We start from the raw sequence: 22,413 nt of genomic DNA, 5'->3' as shown, positions 1-22,413 counted from the left end.
CGGTAGAAAAAATGCATTATGCTACATATCAAAAGGGTTGAAAATTGAAGATATTATTCCTCTTGTTCAATAATTTATTAATGAGCCATGAATCTTCCCTTGCCTTTGTATACAGTAACAAAGGTGGCTTTTGTTCATCTTTAGCACCAGTAAAACTCCATTATTTATCCAAATGAGAGACTAGTCATATCTTTTTGCCATGTAATTTATATCTACAGTATCATTTAGTGGCTCCCTATTTATGAACCAAGTGAATGTATCTAACTAGATTAGTGGAGATTTATGCTGACTTGGCTTCAGAATCATTCATAATCTATCAAACCTTTTGCTCACAGTTTTTTGATTTCAATTGAAATCATTTAGTAGGGACCTCATTTTATCTTGGTTCAGACTTCAGAAGGAGAGTGGGGAGATATCACTAAATCCAAATCATATGATGCCATTTTTGGTTACATACTGTTAGGATTTCGCACACAGTTGACAAATAGAATAATATAAGCATACAAACGAGATTTACGTGGTTCAGCAAATTATCCACATCCATGAATTCTTTATTTCTCGTACAAGAATTTCACAGCTTGCTTATTAAGAAGTTACAATATCTTACATATACTAAAATGGCAAGAGCTCTCTTGCCATTGCCAAAGATAAATAGGCCCATTTGGGTCACTCATCTTTGCAACACACGCAAGTAAACATGTCCATAATAATTTGAATATGAATAGGTTAATTTTTCTGCGAATGAATTCAAGACACAAACCCAACATACCCCAAGTGCACAAATCCATAATAATTTGAATAGGTTCACTTTCTGCGCATGAATTCATGCCACTCCAAGTAAACAGGTCCATAATTACTTGAATATGTTCATTTTCTGCGCATGAATTCAAGCGACAAATCCAACACAATCCAAGTAAACAGGTCCATAATAACTTGAATATGTTCATTTTATGCGCTTGAATCCAAAAACCCAACACATTCCAAATAAACAGGTCCATAATAAATTAAATAGATTCATTTTCTGCGCATGAATTCAAGCCACAAACTCAACACAAGTGTGTTCCTAATTTTTCCCTAATGGAATGGGACGAGATGGGAATGGGATCTCAAGTTGAATTTTTTGAAGAATGTGTAGGATCATAAACTTTCACAAGATACAGTCTTTTTTGGCATCGGACCACACATTTTAATCTAATAAAGATGCTGGGGACATGCATTTATGGTGTTTAAATAAATGTATAAAGTCCAGTGTTGTAACTCACTGAAAGAGGCTGTGTCTACTTTAAGGAGTAAACCTAATAAGGTGTCCTGTGATTCAGGGTAGTACTCAGGTTGTTTCATACTGCTACATAGATTGTTGAAAAGGAATTAACTTCCTTGACAGAGATTCTAGGTTAGTTGTAGTTTGTTGGTAGTCTTTTAATTCCCAAAACTTGAAAAGGATTGCCAAAAACAAATCAGGCCAAAGTATATATAGGTGAATTTTTTATTATACTCCATTAACACCAGCTAGCTAACACCCCTTTGGTATTTAATTTATACCAGAATCCATAACTGAATAAAAAGGTTCCATTTTTTATTTTCACTTTTCAAATTGAATATAATATATATAAATATATAAAACAAAAACCATGTTTGGCAGCTCTCTTTGCGGTTTTATTTAATTCTTGTTACCAATTCCAACTAAGCACTTGATTTAGTGGGTAATGTTGTAGGCATTGAAAGGACGTGGAATATATGTGTTGCATTTGAATTAATGTTGGAGAGGATTAATCAAAGACCAAAGTGATGTGACACCAACATCTTTGCAAAATCTAGTAATCTATTGGTTTTAAGTTGTTAAGTAATGGGAATTAACCAAATGAAAGTTTGATAATGCTTGAGAGTCTAAAATAACAGATGCATCTACTCTCCTAACGGTACCAAGGACCATCTGAATGGTGTGTGTATGTGTGTGGGAGAGAGATCGAGAGTGGGGACAGACAGCCATGGGAAGGAGAGATGCCTTTTGGCATCCATATATCATTGGCATTGACTCACTTGTCCAGATGCCTTTGGAAAGTTCGCCTTTTCTGTCTAAACGTGGGATTCTACGTCTTCCCCACTTACAATAAACATATCTATCAACCAATTACAGACCAATTGGTTGAAAACAGCAACAAGAAGAGGGTGACTAGCAATTCATTTTGAAATAGTAGCTCTTGCAGTGAAAATGATTTCATTCACTTTTTCTTATTTGTTTCTAATTTGTCTTCTTCTACCAATTGGATTTTGTGCACCATTTCTTGGAAACAATTATTGCAGCAACTGTCTCCTTTAGTCCATCGAAGCTGTAATACGATTCAAATTAGTCTGATTAGAGGTTATAAACAAATTAGGCTGCTATATATATATATGTGTGTATATATATGAATTTATAAAATGAAGCCATTAGTGTTCAAAAACCATCTTTTTTTTATCATTAGGAATCACATGGACACATGGGTATCTTAATCTAACCTCATCCTGTGTTTTGGAACTATGGAAATCTAACTGGCATGGAGCTCTGTGTATTTTAATTTTTAAACAAACAAAATAAGGGTATTTATGTTATTTTTTGTAATCCACAGTCGTAGAATATCATTAATGCAACTCAATTTTTCATGAAACCACAAAGCATGTCTGTTAGTCTTCGCTTAAAAAAATGATGCTTCACTTACTCCTAAATGTCATTGTTTACATAATCCTTTGCTAGGTTATACTTATTTAACTTTGACATAAAAAAATTCATCACCCATCTCTGACATGATCATATAAAATTGTTAATAAGATAAAATAGAAGTTTCATTTTGTTTATTTGTTTGGACCACTGGTTTTACCTACTGATGAGGGGACTTAAACCAGATAGATTCCAAAAAATATTATATATATATATATATTTAGTTCATATATACTAAGAAAACCAAGTTAATTGAATTGAGACTGTTCATCCCAGGGAAAGTTAAAAAAGAAAAAGAAAAAAGGAAAAAAAAAGGGGGTAATTATTGAACTGGCAGTGAAGGCATTTCTTCTAAAAGCTAAGGTTAGTAAGTTACCCTAATTTACAGGGCCTAGTCCTCCTTTTGTTTTTATTGTTTTTCAAAAGAAAGTGCCTAGTATTCCTATGATCTATTTTTGGTGTATATGAAAACATTACATATAAAGCTCTTTTGTTTTTCAGATATCAATTGTAGGATTTGAGCCTCGGCTTTAATTGGCTGGAAAACTGACACTATATAGGTACCACTGATACTGATACAAGGCCTGTGGTCAATAATGCTTTGTATACATACATGTTTTTACAGCATATATATATATATATATATATATGTATATAATACTTTGGAGTTTGGTCTTTTGAAAAAGGTTTTCATTAAAGAATTATACTCTTCTCTTATTTGTAGGCTTTTTTTTTTTTTTTTTGTGAGTAGGTCTACACCACGACAAAAAGAGAACCTGACGACATTACCACATACTACATCCTTTTTACTTTTGTATTGGTGTTGGAAAAGGTCAAGGCCAATATATATAATAAAACCCATATTTTAATTTGATGATTCTTTGACAAAGATTAGTCTCTTTGATGGTGAAGGACAATGTGGGTATCTCCAAATCTCTCAAAGCCAAAGGCAAGAAGAAAAGGGGGGTTATAGACAAGACTCACAAGAGAGAACTTGGTTTGCTTTCAAGCATCCAATGTTTCCTTTATCCCTCACCTTTCGTCCCTTTTTAGGTCACCCTGTTGCTTTTGTTCCACCCTAATGTCCCTGTTTTACCTTTCACATAGCTTATGACTCAAAAATAAAAATAAAAATAAATAAATGGTGCTCTATCACTTGTTATATTTGGTTAAGTTCATTGGCAGCTCAGTAATAGTACAGATATATAAAAGACAATAATTATATCCAGTGCTAACTAAAGGTTAATTATTGAACAAACTGAAAGTTTATTTTTGTATAAGGGAGTCAATATTGGTGATAAAGAAGTGCAACTAACTCATTATGATCAATTGTTTTAAGTAAATTAGCATTCGTCTAAGCTTTTATACATTTTAAATTGGTGATTAACAATATTCAAAAAGATTTTTGTTATTGATTGATGTGACAATCATTGAAATAAACACTTAAAAGGAGAAAGACTCTATTCTTATTCAACACAAATAAAAATCTTGTTGAACATTATTTATTAGAGTCTCACTACTCTAAAACCATTCACAGTGTGATGCAGTAGAAATCATTGTAAATAAAATTTTTAGAAAAGATAATTTGAAAATGTCAATTTTTAAAGTTTAGATAGACTGAAAATGTTAAATTTTGAGTTCTCTTAAAAATATGACAAACTCTTAATCCATACAAATGATAGTTGCAGATTTGCAGCCTTTGTGTTGTAAAAAATTATAAAACAAATGCAGGATTTAAGTCCTCTTCTTTATCAGAAAAAAGAAAAAATAGATTAATACACTTTATTTGTATCTTTTGTAATGTTAAACAATAGAGATGACCATAGACTCTGGATGGGTGGCTTTGTTACTATAGGACAAGGGCGGAGGGGCGGTCACCAACCCCCACTTGCTTCCCAACAAGGGAAGAGAATGTGGGGATTGGGTTGTTATTTGTATTATTGTAAATGTCTGATATTATATACTTATTTATTCAAAAAAAAAAAAAAAAACTATATACTAATATATTATTAGTCCATCAGTCATCAGCCATCAGTCACACCCCACTATTTATCTTCCTCTCATTTTTCCATTTAAGACCTCCGTTCTCTCTCTGTGTATTAAAGTTATGGTATCTACTACTTGTGGACGTTTTAGGGTCTTACTAGGAGACTTTTCTCAAAACTAAAGTCTAAAGCCCACGAACTGGTTTTTACTTCTTTTCATGCCAAAACGCCTCCATTGCCAAAAAGCTAACACATTTATTAGAGAGTGCCTTCACATAGAAGACACACTGGTCAAAAGGGTCATCTTTTCCCCAGCCGCATTTGTGGGTTCATTGCTAGTATTTTGTGCCTGTTGAGTTCAGACTCTGTTCCCAGTAAACCCATCAATCGATCACTGGTTTTGGGTGTTGTGATGCGATAGGACAAGTGGGGTTATTGAGTCTTGGGCGAGGTTCCTGAGAAGCCATTTGGCCATTTGGACTTTTGGGTCTGGTTCTTCTTCCAAACATTTCATCTCGCTACTCTCTCCTGTTTGGTGGAATAGTGTTATGTGCTCTGTTTTCTCTGTTTTCCTTTCTACATTTTCTCGACATTTTTGAATGTCAAAATTTTCTGAAATAGCAGTTTCCTTTGGGCAATGGTTTTCAGAGATGGGATTTGGCAATACCAAAATTCCTGGACTTGGAGTAGCTTCTAGACACAAACGTTCTAAGAGGTAAACTACATTATGGATTTTAAGGGCTTCTGATAAGGGTTATTAGGGAAAGTGGAAACTAGAGCTCTAACAGCTATAAATTTTTGTTAACTGTATTTATTTATTTTTTGGGTGCTATATTTAGTTTGTTTTCTTTCTTTCTTTCCCTCTTTTTTTTTTTTTTTTTTTTGGGTAGATGTGCTGCTATATTTAGTTTCATTGAATCATTCATTGAAATTGAAGAAAATCTTCAAAAAATTTGGCCGAAATAAAAAGGGTAAAAACTAGAAGTTCTTAAGAATAGTTTGATCAGCCCATAAATCTGGGCTTTCATACATAAAGTCTTGTTTCACCGCTGCTTAGAAATCATAGATTTCTTTGTCTTTCTTCATGTTCCACATCTTGTGTTAACCTTATTATTTAGTAGTAACTAATTGGGTAATTATTGCTACTGATTATCACGGGAAATCGTTTTGAAATAGATTATGTAGAAATGATCACCCACCATAAGGACCTCACTTGAGTTGGGAATTGTTCTTCTTTCTAATAAACTGATGTGCAGAAATAATTTTGTTACTTGATGTTGTGCTTTGAAGTGGCCAAAGGTACAATGGCAACCTTCAATTGCTTTGTTCTTCAGTCAATTTATGTTGACTCTTTCATGATGTTGTTTCAGTGACATCTTGCCTAATAAAAGAGGACTCAGGGAAGATAACTTGGATCATTCCGTCGAAGCTTGTCACAGTATGAAATTGGTAAGGGTTTCTCTTTGCTGCCCCTTTGCTCTTAGTAACATATACCAGAATGGAACTTACAATTTTTGCAAAGAAAAGAAACACGAAAAAGAAGAAGCTGAGACCTTGCGACATCATGACCTGATTATCTTATTACTTGTTTGACTACTTCTATGTTTATTCTTTTTGAACCATTGAGCACAATTTTTTCTGGAATATTGATAATTTGATATAATGTGTTTTTTTTTGGGTTCCCCTTCTTGACTATCCCATGTGTTGCGATCAGACTAGCTATCATTGTAAAGGATTTCATACTGAACTCTAAAAGACAAACTAATGACTAACCTTCCAGTGGATCATTTTTATGATTTTCCTATAGTTTTTAATAATTGGAGTGATTTTTTATCAGGATATGGGGCACTTGAAGGACTGTGCCAAGACCACAAAGGGACAATCGCCCAATGCTGAAGTACGAAATTCTTTGAGGCAAGAGGTAGGGTATAAATTGTGCAGATTGTGATGTCCTTGGAGGTTCACTAAAATTCTAAATCTTTGAAGCAAAAGTACATAACTAAACATCTAGATCTCCAGAACCATGATCTTAGAAGATTCAGAAGGCCCAAACCTATCCATTTTCTAACCCATGATTAGGGTAGGTCATCGGCATAAGTAGACACTAAACATCTAGATCCCCAGACTCATAGCTTAAGAAGATTCAGAAGGCTCATACCTGTCCATTTTCTCAACCATGACTGAAGTAGGTCATTTGGAAAAGTAGAAAATTAAACATCTAGTTCTCCAAACTCATGGTTCTAGAAGATTCAGAAGGCTTCAGACCCATCCATTCTCTTGCTCATGATTGGAGTATGTTGGGTCTTGTAATTGGGTACCGGCTTTTTGGTTATATAATTAAAACTGTTCTGTTCCTTGCATGCAGATTCTACAGCTTGAAAAAAGATTACAGGACCAAGTTGTTGTCCGTTGTGCTTTAGAAAAAGCACTGGGTTATAGAACTTCCTCACATGATATCACAAATGAAGTCTCAGTGCCTAAGGTAGTTTCTTCTTGTTTCATTTATGGGAACATATGAGAGTTTATCTCTTTGTCGTGATTATCTTTTTGCTTTTATATGTTTATGAAGTACTTTAATAGCCCCTACATTATTATTTATATCAATTCCTTTCCTATATATTGTACTTTAAGAAAAAAATTCTTAAGAGTTGCAAAACTATCACAAAATTTAATGAACTGTTGGAGTATTTGTGTTTTTCCCATGATTAACATGTTTCACTACTTATTTTTGTTTCACGCCATCAATGTTTACACAAGAGGCTTAATAAATCTTAGACTCTGGTGTTTGAGTTATTTTGTTCTTGTCTGCCTTATTGCCACTATTTCTTCATGGTTGCATTAAAACAAATCTTTTCTTGATTCTAGCCAGCCACAGAACTGATTAAAGAAATTGCGGTACTAGAATTGGAAGTTAATCATTTGGAGCAATATCTTCTCTCGCTATACCGGAAAGCATTTGATCAACAACTTTCTTCCTCGCCTCCATCTACAAAGGATGGAAGACCAAAATCACCTTTGACAACACCAAGAGGAAGGTATCTAAAAGTTTCCACATCTGATATTACATCAAAGAGGGAAAATTCAACTGTTCAAGCCAGCTATCAAATTATTGCCAATCCATGGAATGGGTCAACTAATATAGGAGAAGAGAAGCTGTTAGATTCTGGTGTTCACCGCTGTCACTCATCGCTGTCACAACGTTCAGCTCTATCAACTCGAAGTTCTCCTACAGAGCCCGTGGGAAAAGCTGTTCGTGCCTGTTATTCCCAACCTTTGTCCATGATGGAGGTATCTTTAAGTTTCATCATTTAAACTCATAACTGTCATTTACTGGGATTTGACTCCCCTACAATTTCCATTGCTAAATCAATGGTTGCCACATCATGAATAATGGGATATTGCTTGTAATTCAGTTGTTTTGTCTGTTTAGTTGTTTATATTTCTCTGATAAAGTGATGACGCCATTTTATGTGGAGTTTTGTTATTGGTGTTCCACTGTAATTTCAAATGATCATAGGAACATTAGTTGCAGAGGAGATTAATCCCTTTAAATGATGCATATTAAAAATAAATAAATAAAATTTGGATAAACCTCAGCTGGTTATGACTTTTAATGGCTTCTTTACAGTATGCTCAGAATGCCGCTTCAAATGTAATCAGTCTAGCAGAGCATCTTGGCACCCGGATTTCTGACCATGTTCCAGAGACACCTAACAAGATTTCTGAGGATATGATCAAGTGCATGTCAGCTATATATTGCAAGCTTGCAGACCCACCTTTGACAAATCATGACCTGTCATCTCCCAGTTCATCTTTGTCATCGATGAGTGCATTTTCTCCGAAAGAGCATTGTGATGTGTGGAGTCCAGGGTTTAGGAAAGATTCGTCTTTTGATGTACGGTTAGATAACCCTTTTCATGTGGAAGGACTAAAGGACTTCAGTGGACCTTACAGCACAATGGTTGAAGTCCAATGTTTATACAGAGATAGTCAGAAATTGGGTGATGTTGAACACAAGTTACAAAATTTTAGGTGAGTCTATATAACATGTCATTGTTGCAAGAATTTCATGATTTAGGTATCCTGTGGCATGGTAAACTTATTTTAGTATAAATGGGTTCCTGCAGTTTTATTATACTCATTAATTAATATATTATAGGGCACTCATCAGTCGATTAGAAGAAGTAGATCCCAGAATGATGAAACACGAGGAGAAGCTAGCATTCTGGATCAACATACACAATGCTCTGGTGATGCATGTAATGAATTCTCATCAATGCAAATACTGACTTTACAGCGCTAGCTCCTTTTTATGTTACTGTATTTTTTTGCTATGAGCAGATAATAATCAGTTCTTAACTTCTTGTTTCTAAACAGGCATTTTTGGCTTATGGGATTCCACACAACAATATAAAGAGAGTCTTCCTACTGCTGAAAGTAAGAGTCTTGTTGGTTTATCTGTAAGGGAAGTTTTGAGTTTGATTTTTATTTTCTTACACTTATTCAACACATGCAGGCTGCCTATAATGTCGGGGGTCACATAATAAGTGCAGACACAATACAGAGTTCTATCCTTGGATGCCGCATGTCTCGTCCTGGACAGGTAGATCTCTTACAATGGTTTTCTTTTAAATATCTGCCAGATTAACTTGATTGTATTTGATAGAGATATATATCCAGGACTACATGATTTGTATGCATTTTTATTTTTTATTTTTATAGTTCCCACCACACACCCTACAAAAAGAAAAAATGATATTATCTGAATCATTTGTAATTATTATTGCCATACTAAGTGATTGGTTGTATAAAATTAAAAATAATGATAACTGTCATATAACCAATCACGTAGTTCTCTAACAGTTTTTTAAAATCTACTCTGGTAGGTTCAATTAATTATATTTGTTGCATGCCTGATTGAATTTACTTGCGCATGCAGTGGCTTCGCTTGTTACTTTCGTCAAAAACAAAATTTAAGACCGGAGATGAACGGCAGGCATATGCAATTGAGCACTCAGAACCCCTTTTACACTTCGCACTATGTTCCGGAAGCCATTCTGATCCTGCGGTACATCTTTATTCACTATCTATTTTTTTAATATTTTTTCCCACAATTCGCATTTCATTAATATGTGACAAAAAATTCAGAGTGTTGTTCGCTTTGATAGTACTTGAATTCAACAAAAGTGATGATTCACCAAACAAACTAGATGTCTTCTATAATCAGGGAACTAAGAAATTGTACGCACATTTGGCCGCAGGCCCGCATCTACGCCAATGCTTAGACACATAGCCTCACCTGACACACTTATCCGAGTCCATCTTGCATAGGGTCTAGGCATCGAGAATTGGAAGGTAGCTGCTGTTCTGTTCAAAACACACAAGTAAATTTGTTACTTTTAAGTCTTTAATAGAGAAGAAATGTTTTCCTCTAATGTAGCTGGAAAAAAACAAATATAACTCTTGGTTTGCCTCATCTTCGATTGGCCTTGGGATTTTTCTAGAGTAGGTGAATTAACTAGGAGCTGTGGTAATCGGTTTTTTTTTTTTTTTTATCTTGTTTAAATTTTTTGTCCTCCTGGACCAATTGTATGAAAGGTAGAGGTAAAAGATGAAAAACACAAATAAAAATAATGAAATGAATTATGACGCAAATGAACAAAGTAAATGCATGATGTAAATAGGTCTATTTTCCTAGATACTCTCTGCGTGATCAAACGGAAGTTGTGACTTGTGCATTTTCAGATTCGCGTTTACACACCAAAGAGAGTATTTCAAGAGCTGGAAGCTGCAAAAGAAGAGTACCTTCGAGCCACCTTTGGCATACGAAAGGATCACAAAATCCTTCTACCGAAAATTGTGGATTCCTTTTCCAAGGATTCTGGTTTGTGTCCGGCTGGTGTAGTGGAGATGATTCAACAGGCTTTGCCCGAATCTTTGAGGAAGAAAATTAAGAAATCTCAGCTAGGAAAGTCCCGCAAGAGCATTGAATGGGTTCCTCATAATTTTGCTTTTCGGTATCTCATATCAAAAGAGCTTGTGAGGTGATTGCTACCACATGTTAATTCCTACTACTCAACATCTTTTGCTACCACAGTTCAAATCCTAGTACTCAACATCTTGTTTAATTTTTTGAAATTTTTTTTTCCCCATTTAGGTTTTCTTTTGTACAAATGAAATAGAGTATGGAGTTAGAAATGGGAGAATAGTTTCGCATGCCCAGCGCTTTGTGTTTTTTTGTAATGCAATCTCCACTGTACTCTGGCATGCATTGTGATTATTATGTAATGTGTTGATAGAGTTATTAAGTTGCACTCAAATGTCTGTTTTTTTTTTTGGGTAGTTAAAGACACTCATCTGATGGAGGAGACTTGGACCTTTAACCTCTCATATGGCCTCTATATGCTCGTGTTCAATCAATTAATCCAGATGCAATGATCACTGACTTGCGTATGACTATATATATATATACACACAAACACACAGATACACAGCATATACAGATAATGTGCATTGTGGAACTTCTTCTCATTGGATTCCAAACAAACCAAATCGATGCTAAAAACGCACAAACACACTAAATGCTAGCAACCAAAGTCACAAAAACCATAATGAAGTGCACTCACCATTAGATCCACCCAGCATACACAGAACATAACTCTAATAGGGTTTCTCTCCTATGATATTTCCAGGAGGTTCGTAGAAACAAACGGTCAAACTAGCACTGTCCTTGACACACTTAGCTTGCGCACAACCCAATTCGAGGGACTTACTCCACACCACCTGCGTGTAGACGCCGCACTGTTGCTCTGGCGCGCACGAGTTGTTAGCATAGTCATAGTACTTTTTCTCAGCTACCCAGAAGTCAACGACCTCACGCGGTGCCACCGGCTGTCCGCTGGCTATTAACTGGTTGCCGCCATACTTGCTAGTGCTAAGGTCTGCAAATTGGCAACTCTTTTTGTCTCGTTGGTACCTAACAAGAAGGCTGGTGGCATTGGCTAGCTTTTGGCTCCACTTTAGAGGAACAACACCCACTGCTGCTCTGGCTTGATTGTGTGCTTCTAGGAACTCTTGGGTGGCATTAGGCGGCACCGCCGCCGGAGGCGTGTTGTCTGCCGGCTCTGCTGCATTTTGAGCTGAGATGTGGCATATGACTAGAGTCAATAATGTCGGTAACACTTTGGCCATTGTGTGGTAGGTGCTAATAGCGTTCAAATGGTTGCATATACGAGAGTCTTATTTATCATAGCCATTGTTAGGTTGGTTCCTACACTTGTTATCGCTCAGACATTTACACGTGTAATCTTTTCAGACGTGTGAACAATTACAACCGTTTATCCTGATCTGATGAAGAGTGCGAAGGTCCCTAGGATTAGAGCACCACGTGACCATGCCAACTTTGTCTATGAAAAATAAGAAAAAAAGGACATCGTCTGTTGACTTGGTTTGGTTGGGTAAGTGAATGTATACATGTGATGTGCTTTTATGACCGTGCACGTGATTCTAAGTTGGACGCTGGTGAGATTGTCATTAAAATAGTTTTTTGTGAGAATTGAGACCACCAAGTTGAGGACACCAAACAGAATTACAGTGGCAACCCATGTCAAAAATAAGCAAAACAAAAGATCTTCGAAACCAAATCAAATCTTTAAGAATAAATAATTGTTTTTACATCATTTAATACAGTGGAGACCTTATGGATATGCCTTTTCTAGGTCTTCTTCTTAAGGAGCAAAGGGTCTGTCTTGTCTGTGGCATTTTATTGCTTTCTTCTACGTGTTGAGAATAACCAACCTGCATATATAATAACCAAAACTTCAATAAAAGTTAATTGGACAAAAAATCCATAAATATATAATATGAAGAATGATACATCCTCCAAATTTTAAGGATGCTAAATGTGGATGATGTGAATGTATAAATATATAATTCAGACGGCATCCTCTTAATCGAAAGATGTATTATTATGTTGAGATGTAAATTCTTACTTTGCAGGCAATTGAACAGAACTTTGATGATGGATCGGTCATACGCCAACCGCATATCTCACACTTGGTAACATTGATGTTTTCAAACTTTCCATGCTTTTTTTGCTCACTTGGATTGATATATATAATCCAATCATAGTTTATACTGTAACGATGGATATCAGAAATATCCAACAATCCCTTGACATCATCTATTCGAATACCAGTATCATTCTTGGAATCCTAATTCTAATTTAAGTACCCTCTCCAAGTAATATATGTGATAATCATCCTGGATTTAGGACATAAAAAAAAAAATTCATCCTGAATCTAGGACATAAAAAAAAATTTTTTTTTTTCAACCGTACTACAAAAATTAATTCATGATAGTTCTCTTAAACTAAGGTACATTAATGAATATCATTTAATATCTTTTGTCCTTTAAACAATTCAAGCTAGCTATTACATTATTTATTTATTTTTATTATTATTTTGATAAGGGACAGAGCCGGTAAAAGAAAATTTTTCCAATTAATTTTCGCCCAAAGAACTACAATAAAGACAAATTGAACAATATAGAATACAGACATCATAAAATTGCAATAATAAAATTGAGTAAGAAGAGCTGTCATATTTTCAATGTATAATGACTTTGTTTTGTGTCAAAATGAAGAAGGAAGTCAACCACCATATTTCACAAATGGAACTGTTAATAAAAGTTAAAACAGCATCACTACTTCCCACAAAAATGCATTTAATTACTTGTAAAGACTTGGATAACAGGGCTGGGAAACAACAAAGAGAATTTTAATTTTCCGAACTTTTTGGCTTCTTAATGCTCAGCTACATAACTCTATAACATATTTGGTTCATCAGTTGATGAGTATTGCTCTCTCTCTCACACACACTAGGTATAATAATGGTTCTTGGTCACATAGTGAGATTAATTCCCCACAGGAGATTTTACCAATTCCATCAACCAATCCTTATAAAGAAACCTATTATGTCAAAAGAGATCATAAGCTCGCGCACACAGTTATTCTGTTCCTAACAATTGCAGCGTCTAACAATTGCAGCTTTATACTTGCTAAGAACGTACAATATTATTGAATATAGTCAGATTTCCAAAATTTGATGATACAACAAAAGATTCCTAAGCATTCGGGAAGTCCACAACCTACAGAGTATATATAATCCATTAATTGATCAAGCAAGGGATTAATGCTGCTAGAAGCATCAATTTGAATCAAGCTAACCGTTCGAACTTTATGATTGCATGGTCCTTCATTAGCTTCCTCCAGTTCTTCATATCTTGTCATCTTCATCACATCTTTCAGCTTCACAATATACATTTCGGATAAACACACAAAGGCCTCCACCATCTCTAGCAACTGCAATAGCTGTCTTATAATGTGCTTCGCCGTCTCTACATTGCCATTACTTGAAGGTAATTTTGTCAGATCAGATCCCTCTGGCTTGCTTCTTTGCAAGTCAAAGATCAACTAAAATCGACTCACGGTATGCAAGGGACCCAATCATCACATTCTACGATGTCACATTCTCAGCTGGCATTCCAGAAAGATATCCAAGGTATTGCAGTGGTAAAACTGCATTCTGCATACATGCGTTTCAAGGAATGCATTGCTACACCCCACCGCTTCAAATGCAGTGCCATTCCTAGCACAGCACTACATTTCTTCTGCATCCAAAAACGCACTTGAAAGTTTGCATAAATACCCTTCAGACTTTAAATGGTCTGTTAACTGATCAAGCATACTGTAGATACCACTTGTAGCATCACGTCTCTTGTCGTCAACCATGAATTCATGAAATGAGCCATCAATTTCAATAGAGCTGATTGCATTGCCTTTTTTGATCCTGTGGTCCTTCATTAGTTTTCTTATCTTCTTCACATCATCCCATCTTCGAGCTTCACAATATATGTTTGAGAGGAGGACATAAAGTCCTCCACTATGGGGCTCTAACTCTAGTAGCTGTTTCAAAATTTGCTTCCCAACCATGAAATTGCCATGAGTCCTACAGGCACCCAACAAAGCACCCCAAACTACAACATCGGGCTTCATTGGCATTCCTCCTATCAACTTAATCGCTTCTTCCAAGTGCCCACCACGCCCAAGAAGATCAACCATGCAAGCATAGTGCTCAATTTCATAAGGTATTCCGTAAATAAGACCCATTCTATCGAAGTAATATCGCCCAATGTCCACAAGACCACTGTGACTACAAGCACAAAGCATCCCCATGAAGGTGATCTCATCAGGCCATATCCCACTACCTTGCATCTTTTCAAAGAGTTGGATCGCTTTAAATCCACACCCATGTAGTGCAAGCGCCCTAATCATCACATTCCATGACACCACATTCTTCTCCGGCATCTCAAGAAAGATATCCAACGCAATCTGTACAGGACCACATTTTGCATACATGTCTACAAGGGCATTACTTAAAGTAATGCTAGGTGTTATATTGTTACTGCATATGTAATTGTGAGTTCTCTTCCCCATAACCAAATCGCCAAGTTGAGAACAGGATGAAAGAACACTAACTAGAGTAGTTTCATCAGGAACCACTCTTGAATTACACATTTCGCCAAAAAGATCCAAAGCTTCCCTGCAGCGACCTTCTTGGACATAACACGAAATCATAGAATTCCAAGAAACCACATTTTTCACAGGCATTTGTTCAAAAAATTTCTGAGCAAAATCAATAAGCCCATGTTTAGCATATGCACTAACCATGGATGTCCATGAGACCACGTTTTTATCAAGCATTCGGTCAAAAAATGCTTGGGCTGTATGCAGATGACCACACTTTGCATACATATCGACAAGAGCATTCTGGACATATATATCAGTTTTAGACCCTGTGACCTCTATATATGAATGCACATATCTTCCTGATTCCAAATCACAAGTTTGTGAACAAACAGAAAGGAGATTAACAAAGGTAAACTCATCAGGCACCACACCTAGTTCTCTCATCTCCCGAAAGAGTAAAAATGCTTCCTTGCAACAGCCCATTTTAGAATACCCACCAATCATCGAATTCCAAGAAACCAAAGTCCTATCACCAATATCAGCAAACACTTTCCGAGCACAATGAATCAACCCACAAACAACAAAAACATTAATGAGCGCATTTTGGACACAAACTTGGGACACAAATCCCAGTTTAATGGCATGTCCATGAACAAGCACCGCATCCAAATACGCCGATTTGAATGCACATACCTTGAGAACAAATGGGAATGTAAATTCATTCGGTGAAAGGCCTGAACTAATCATTTGATGGTAAAGGCGAATAGCCTTTAATGGGTCATCACTATTTGAGTAGCCCCTTATCAAACTGTTATACATGTACCTATTGGGTTCGGGTATTTCGTCAAACACAACCTGTGCGTATTGAAGATCACCGGACTCGGCAACAGCACAGAAAGAAACGAGTTTGCCAAGCGTGAGGGTTTGTTGGGTGAGTCCTTGGAGGATGATTTGGGCATGAAGTTGCTTTAGTTCTCTCATGTGTGTGCATTTTTCTAGGAGGAGATGGATTGATTCGTGAATAGGGGACTTGAATTTGGGACTAAAGCTGGTGGTAGTGGAGGTGGAGGTGGAGGTGGAGGTGTGTAGAGAAATGAAGGACAGGAGGGTCTGTTTATGGCGGGAACCAACTGTCAAACATCTAAGAGAACCCAACATGTTCGTTTTTCATTTGGCCGGACACCAACCACCAAACCCAACATGTTCCGATGTCAATTAGTAACAAGTCACACATGTTTTGGGTTCGGGTTTTTGGTCAAACACACTGCGATAAACTAGTAAATCAAATAACACAAAGGGGCGCAAATCCTCGGCCGTGGATTCCCTGTCCCATGCAGTAAGCTCGCGTGTGGTTTATGTTTGGCCACGTTATTCATCATCATTTGACAATTGAGACTCTATTAGGCAATTACATTACATTTATAAGTAATATTTTATTACTATTTATAAGCAACATCACATATTCTTAAAAATAACATCACAGAAGTTTAAAAGTAACATCATCATTTATGTACATATCTTAATTTGAGGGTAAAAATATTTATAAATGGTAGTGAAATATACTTATAAATAGTAATGTAGTTGTCAAACACAGTATATTAAATTAAGTTATGTTTGTATGTAATTACTTCATCTGTATTATGTGCATACCTTATTTTGAAGATAAAAATACTTATAAATGGTGGTGATGAAAGTTTTTAATTTTTTGTAATTGGTACACTCAAATGCTGCCTCAAGAGCTATAAAATGAAAAATGATTTGAAAAAATATAGGTCACTTAAAAGTCACTACAAGAGATCGCATAGAATTCTCACGACAGAGGATTTGCGCCCCCCAAGAGGTAACGAGACTCTCTCCGAACATTTTGGCGAAATAGTAGTCCGACTCCTACGCAGCAAAGCCACGTCATTCCCACATTATTCAATACTTCTATCTTCGAATTCTTCTCTCTCCCTCTTCGTTTCTGCCTCTCTTCTCTCTCATTTATATCTCCTTTGTTCATCGATTTTTTCTTCTCCTCTCTCTGAAATTCGGGCTCTCTCTTCCATTCACAAAATCAAAGGAAAAAAAAAAACATTAAAATTCCTTCTCTGGAGGGTTCATTTATATCCTCCTCTTTTGATCAATTTCATCATCTTTTTCTCTCTATTCAATTCTAGCTCGTCTCTCTTGCAAAACAGCAACCCTCTCTAAAAGGATTGTTGCAGAATTGGCCATTAATTCTTGTAGAACAGTGAATAGAAAAGTGTGCATAGAACATGGAGGCAAATCATCAAACTCCAAAATTCCCTACATTGATGATTTTTATTTTTCTGTTCTGTGTGACCAGAAAGAGAACTTCCAGATTTGAGATGAAAAATATGCTCTCTTTTTTTTTCGAGACTTTTCTTCACACATGTTGCCACTTGCCACAGAGATGGAGGAAATTAGTAGAAGTCTACAATTTGTGGGCTGTCATATGTGAATTTTCGTCTATATGATTCTCATCGCAGTACTTAATCCTTATTAAATTAGCCTTCCATTAATTGAACAATTTTCGTTTGGTTTGGTTGAAACTAATAATAAGGTTTAATAAATTAAATTAATAAGGTTTGGTTGAAACTAAAGGTTTTATCTGTTTGGGGCCAAATGATGGAGTTTATCATCCATTGATCAATCCCCCATTCGCCGTCAAAATGTTTCTCATGATCATTCCCACGATTGGTTTCTATTATAAATAAGTAGAAGGAAAATAGTATTAACTTCTTTTCATCTTGTTTTGATAAGAGAAAAAGAAAGGAAATTGCTTTTCTTTCATTGTATTTGGAAAAGATAGTGAAGCTGTAGATAATTACCTACTCTGCTACACTTCAGTGAAGAGGAGGAGATAACATTGAAAAAGCGAGAGAAACGAAGAGGAAGAAAGAGGAAATTGGGGAAGAACTAAATAAAAATCAACTAAAGCCGGAAGCCAAGGCGGCAGAGTGCCGCCATCCACGGATGCTTTTCGCCGTCAACTGCATCAATGCCACCGTAAAAGATCAATCAACGGTGCGTGGCAAAGATTAAAATAGATTGGAAGAGGTTTAATTTGTTAATTTCATTCTCGGGAGTAAATCAAATTCGAGATTGGAGATCCATACTCTTCTGTGATTGTTTCCATTGTGGGTCATTGATACGAATAAAACCCCTAGATTTTAAGGAGCTGTTTTTATGGGAGAGGAATACAATCTTGGAGAGAGAGAGAGTGGGTGAAGGTTTTTGCCATGGTAAACGAAATTTGTCTATTCGGTCAAAATAATCGGACAAACTATCATTACTTATCAAATAAACATCCATAAATCAAGATTTGGAGTGTTTGGTCAAACCAAAGGAAAACCCAAAAAAAAAAATTTGTTTGCTTGTACATGCTAAACATAAACTAAATCCATATAAACTTATTATAAATCAAAATAAAGCAGCTCTATGGGGTATGCAGTCTACGCCTTTTCTGAGATATTTTCTGAATGAGTTAGGATTTTGGTTTATAACTTTTCTACGTTTTTGTCTGAATGAGTTAGGATCTTGATTATTCACGGCACCTTTAACCTGCAACGAAAGTATAGTATCAATTAATACATTGAAACCCTTTCAAGTATATTCTAAAAATGACTAGGCAAGAAGGAATCTTACTTTGCATAAGATTGAACAAAACCTTGATGTTGAATTAAAGTGATAACCACATGTCATACACATGTTACCAGGCCTTTTTTGTTGCCCTCTTTCTTTTCTTGGGTTGAGAAACAAAATTGGACCATTGTTTACTGTGAATCGGTGGATATTAGAAATATCTAACAGCTTTTCAATTTTAGTAGTTTCAATACAAGCCTCGCGAGATGCTCTGCGAACCTACAAAAAAAAAAAAAAGAAAAAAAACATAATCTTAGGGTTGAATGTTCAATTATAAAAAAAAAAAAAATGGGTTTATATATATATGTGTGTGATTTACTTAACAAAATAATAAAAATAATAATAAATAAAAAGAAAAATGCAATATGAAGATGACTTACTTCGAGAAGTTGATGATCTTTGTGTCCATTCGAACAAGCTTTGCACATAGTTTGGTACATACAATCGAAGCAAAAGTGGGTCAAGTATTTGTTGTGTTCCTTACAGTTCTGGTAGAAGGGGCTTCCTAAGAAGGGCAACAACCAAGGTGTATTGTTTACCATCTTGCAGAGGTAGAATAATCAATGAGAGTGAAGATGGGGTATAGAAGGATTTCAATGTTCTGCCTCTTGTTTTGCGCCAAAATTGCTTGCTTCAATAGTATTTTATAGTATGGTTAGTGGTAATAAAATCCAAAGTAAAATAGGAATCAAATTGGTAATTTAGGGACAATGGATTTGGAAACTCCTTAAAATTTCAAGTTTTAACAGGAGTATACCATTGTTGCAACTCTAATTGGGCATCGCTGTAAGAGAATCAATCACAAGGGGACTGCTGACACAGGAAATCTTGACATTGACCGACATTGGACTTTGGACATCTAGGTTAAAAGTAGAGAGAGAAAAACACAAGACCATTTATGAGCGGGGGTGGGCCCATCCCCCACTAATTTTATTTTGAGATAAATTCTTTTTTTTAAAAAAAAATACTTATATATTAATCTAAAATACAGAGTTTGAAAATTGGCTTTAAAATCAGGAGTTTGAAAATAGATTTAGTTTGTATTTTTTTAATATTTAAGAAAATTTCAACTTGAACCCTTTAAAATATATTTTTAAAAGCTTAAATATTGTGAAACAAAAAATTAAGTTCAGTATTATTATATTCATTATCGCAACACATTATTATTTTTATTTACATATACACATGTATAATATCTATAATATTAATTCAAGAGAGAAAAAAAAAAGGAGAAAGACCACTAATATTCTTTCATGTTTAATAAAAATGCATGAAGTATTTTTTTTGTCAAAATATTTATGTATAACATGGTGTTTATAATAAAATTATCTACAATTATATAACAATTTTTATTGGTGAGTTCTAGGAATATTGGGAAGGAAGATAAACTAAAGTATTATGAGATTGTCAATACCAACAATAATATCATATATGTTAATACTTTTAAGGAAAATGATTCTTGCACCGATTAATTATAATGAATTTCTAGACCTACTATTTTAATTGGTCAATTATGTAACAAATAAGAAAATAGAGCACTCCACTTAATTGTATTTGGTATAAATAATCAATTAAAAAAGTATTTAGTTAGACAATTCACTACAAGTGTTCAGTGTGAGTATCATTACTCTACTTTTAATTGTCACTTGGTAAATGATAAAATTTATAATTATTTGTATAACATACTAAAATAATAATCTTGTTTAATCTAAATTTGAGAGGTTTGGGCTCGTTAAAGATCCTTTTTTTTTTTTTTTTTTTTTTTTTTTAGGGTATATCTTTCCTAAGTAAAAGTATCCAATTTTTTTTTTTCTTCTAAAAATTAGATTTTCAAGAAACAATTAATGATAAAAAAAATTGATTGTTTTATTTTATTTTATTTTATTGTATATCATTTCTTTCTCATATTAGTTTTCCGCTTTTATTAAGTTATGTTTTGCTCATTTTTGAATTTCTCAAGGCATATGTATTATGACTAATATTTAAACAAAATTATAATATAATTTATTTTAAAAAAATTAAACTTTAGATATAATTCAAATTTGGACCCAAACTTAAAATTTCGTGGTCCATCCCTGCTTATGACTTATGTGACACAAATTACATAATCTCATCCAAATGACCTAATAAAATTTTATTTTATTATTATCTTTTTTTTTTTTTTTTTGCGTGTGTAGCACTTTGGAATTGCTTATCAATCGCTTAAATGAGTTCTTATTTTTTAAAAGTAAATTTAGATGTATTTAGTGACCATTAAATATACTTGTACTACTTAACAAATTTAGTTAAGTTGAGCTTTTAAATGAAACTGAGCTACATTTATAAAGTCAGCAACACTCAAGGACATTATTGTAAAATTAGTAATACAAGCACTTTAAATAATATTATTACCAAACAAATCAAAAAGTAAAATATTTTACATAATTTATCACCAAATATCTAATATATATTTTTATTAATAATAATTTTATAACAATTTTATTGATTTAAAATATTATATATATATATATATATAATATTTTCATTCTAACATCAACACATTCAGATTTTCACATTCTCTGTACTTCTAATAATTTTATGTTGTATATGCACGATAATACGAGGTAATAATTAACTCCAAAGAATATATATATATATATATATATTTTTTCATTCTAACATCAACACATTCAGAATTTCACATTCTCTGTACTTCTAATAATTTTATGTTGTATATGCACGATAATACGAGGTAATAATTAACTACAAAGAATAAACTGCCCCAAGCTAACCCCCCATAATGCTGGACAATACTTGCCTCCTATGATCCTATCCCGTAAAAAGTGATGGACCCAATAAAAGACTGACATGTGTCTTACAAAATTATCTAATAAAAAAATTAATAAACAGATTAAATCCATTTTTAACGGGTTAAAACCCATCTGAAAAAAATCCTCTCACAACCTCCCTTCCCAAAAACCCTAATGCCCCTGCTCCTTCCCACCTTCCGCCACCAGCAACACCACTCTACACCACCACTCCGCCTTTCTCTCTCTCCATTGCCCCATGCCCCTCCCCACCCTCCGCCACCAGCACCGCCACTCCACTCCTCCACTCCTCCGTCTCTCTCCCTCTCTCCATCACCGCTTCCCACTCTTTCTCTATCATTCTTTCTCCCCCACCCTAATCAGTTGTATTTGTGTTCTGAGTGTTTCAGAGATATGTGTATTGGTGTTTTGGGTGAAGTGAACTCATCAACTATCAGTGATATTTCAACAAATTATTGGAACTCTAAATCCCTAGAAAATCAATCTCTGTGATAAAAATTGCATGTATAGAAAAAATATATACATATATATGTATATGTTGAAACACAGAGATTTAATTAATGTATAGAAATACATATAAACACAGAGATTTAATTAACCTATATGTATAGAAATATATATATATATATATATAGAAACACATAGATTTAACAAACCAGGGAGAGAGAGAAGAGGGGATTTTTCAAATGGGTTAAACCTGTTGAATTTACCGCTAATCTATCTTTAATTATAGGGTAAAGTGCAAAT

The 22,413-nt window shown here is 34.7% G+C and overlaps 3 protein-coding genes across 5 annotated transcripts; 1 reads left to right on the top strand and 2 right to left on the bottom strand.

Annotated features, from left to right (window-relative positions):
- The first annotated feature begins 4,611 nt into the window (after window positions 1–4,611).
- LOC132284057 (uncharacterized) lies at window positions 4,612–10,997 on the top strand. 3 transcript variants are annotated; one of them, XM_059786116.1, is made up of 12 exons: window positions 4,612–5,170; window positions 5,332–5,398; window positions 6,054–6,132; window positions 6,521–6,604; window positions 7,049–7,165; window positions 7,549–7,971; window positions 8,312–8,715; window positions 8,843–8,942; window positions 9,061–9,120; window positions 9,200–9,286; window positions 9,623–9,751; window positions 10,429–10,997. In XM_059786116.1, exons 2-12 carry the CDS (start codon window positions 5,334–5,336, stop codon window positions 10,729–10,731), a joined length of 1,851 nt encoding a protein of 616 aa, XP_059642099.1. In that variant the 5' UTR covers window positions 4,612–5,170; window positions 5,332–5,333; the 3' UTR covers window positions 10,732–10,997. The 3 variants fall into 3 exon arrangements, with proteins under 3 accessions (XP_059642099.1, XP_059642098.1, XP_059642097.1); XM_059786115.1 differs by having other exon boundaries at window positions 4,612–5,228; XM_059786114.1 differs by having other exon boundaries at window positions 4,612–5,398.
- Window positions 9,777–11,914, bottom strand: LOC132284059 (STS14 protein). Its single transcript, XM_059786117.1, has 2 exons — window positions 11,310–11,914; window positions 9,777–10,050 (listed from the first exon to the last, which is right to left on the bottom strand). The coding sequence occupies exon 1, from the start codon at window positions 11,872–11,874 to the stop codon at window positions 11,344–11,346; it is 531 nt and encodes a 176-aa protein (XP_059642100.1). The 5' UTR covers window positions 11,875–11,914; the 3' UTR covers window positions 9,777–10,050; window positions 11,310–11,343.
- A 1,768-nt stretch (window positions 11,915–13,682) lies between these two features.
- Window positions 13,683–16,527, bottom strand: LOC132286185 (pentatricopeptide repeat-containing protein At2g22410, mitochondrial-like). The gene has a single exon (XM_059788466.1). The coding sequence runs from the start codon at window positions 16,367–16,369 to the stop codon at window positions 14,342–14,344; it is 2,028 nt and encodes a 675-aa protein (XP_059644449.1). The 5' UTR covers window positions 16,370–16,527; the 3' UTR covers window positions 13,683–14,341.
- Window positions 16,528–22,413: the final 5,886 nt, after the last annotated feature.

The sequence above is a fragment of the Cornus florida genome, unplaced genomic scaffold (genome assembly GCF_030987335.1).
Source record: "Cornus florida cultivar Cherokee Brave unplaced genomic scaffold, ASM3098733v1 CherokeeBrave_3.0.0_Hap2_Chr11, whole genome shotgun sequence".
In the NCBI taxonomy this organism is placed as follows: domain Eukaryota; kingdom Viridiplantae; phylum Streptophyta; class Magnoliopsida; order Cornales; family Cornaceae; genus Cornus; species Cornus florida.
Note: the sequence above shows the minus strand (reverse complement) of the source record. Positions and strands in the feature narration are given on the sequence as shown.

Excerpts from the sequence above, each read along its gene's own strand:
- LOC132284059 (XM_059786117.1), bottom strand. The coding sequence starts at position 11,874 with ATGGCCAAAGTGTTACCGACATTATTGACTCTAGTCATATGCCACATC.
- LOC132286185 (XM_059788466.1), bottom strand. The coding sequence starts at position 16,369 with ATGTTGGGTTCTCTTAGATGTTTGACAGTTGGTTCCCGCCATAAACAG.
- LOC132284057 (XM_059786114.1), top strand. The coding sequence starts at position 5,283 with ATGTCAAAATTTTCTGAAATAGCAGTTTCCTTTGGGCAATGGTTTTCA. Across the intron at positions 6,133-6,520 it reads CTTGTCACAGTATGAAATTG|GATATGGGGCACTTGAAGGA; the intron begins GTAAGGGTTTCT and ends ATTTTTTATCAG. Across the intron at positions 7,166-7,548 it reads ATGAAGTCTCAGTGCCTAAG|CCAGCCACAGAACTGATTAA; the intron begins GTAGTTTCTTCT and ends TCTTGATTCTAG.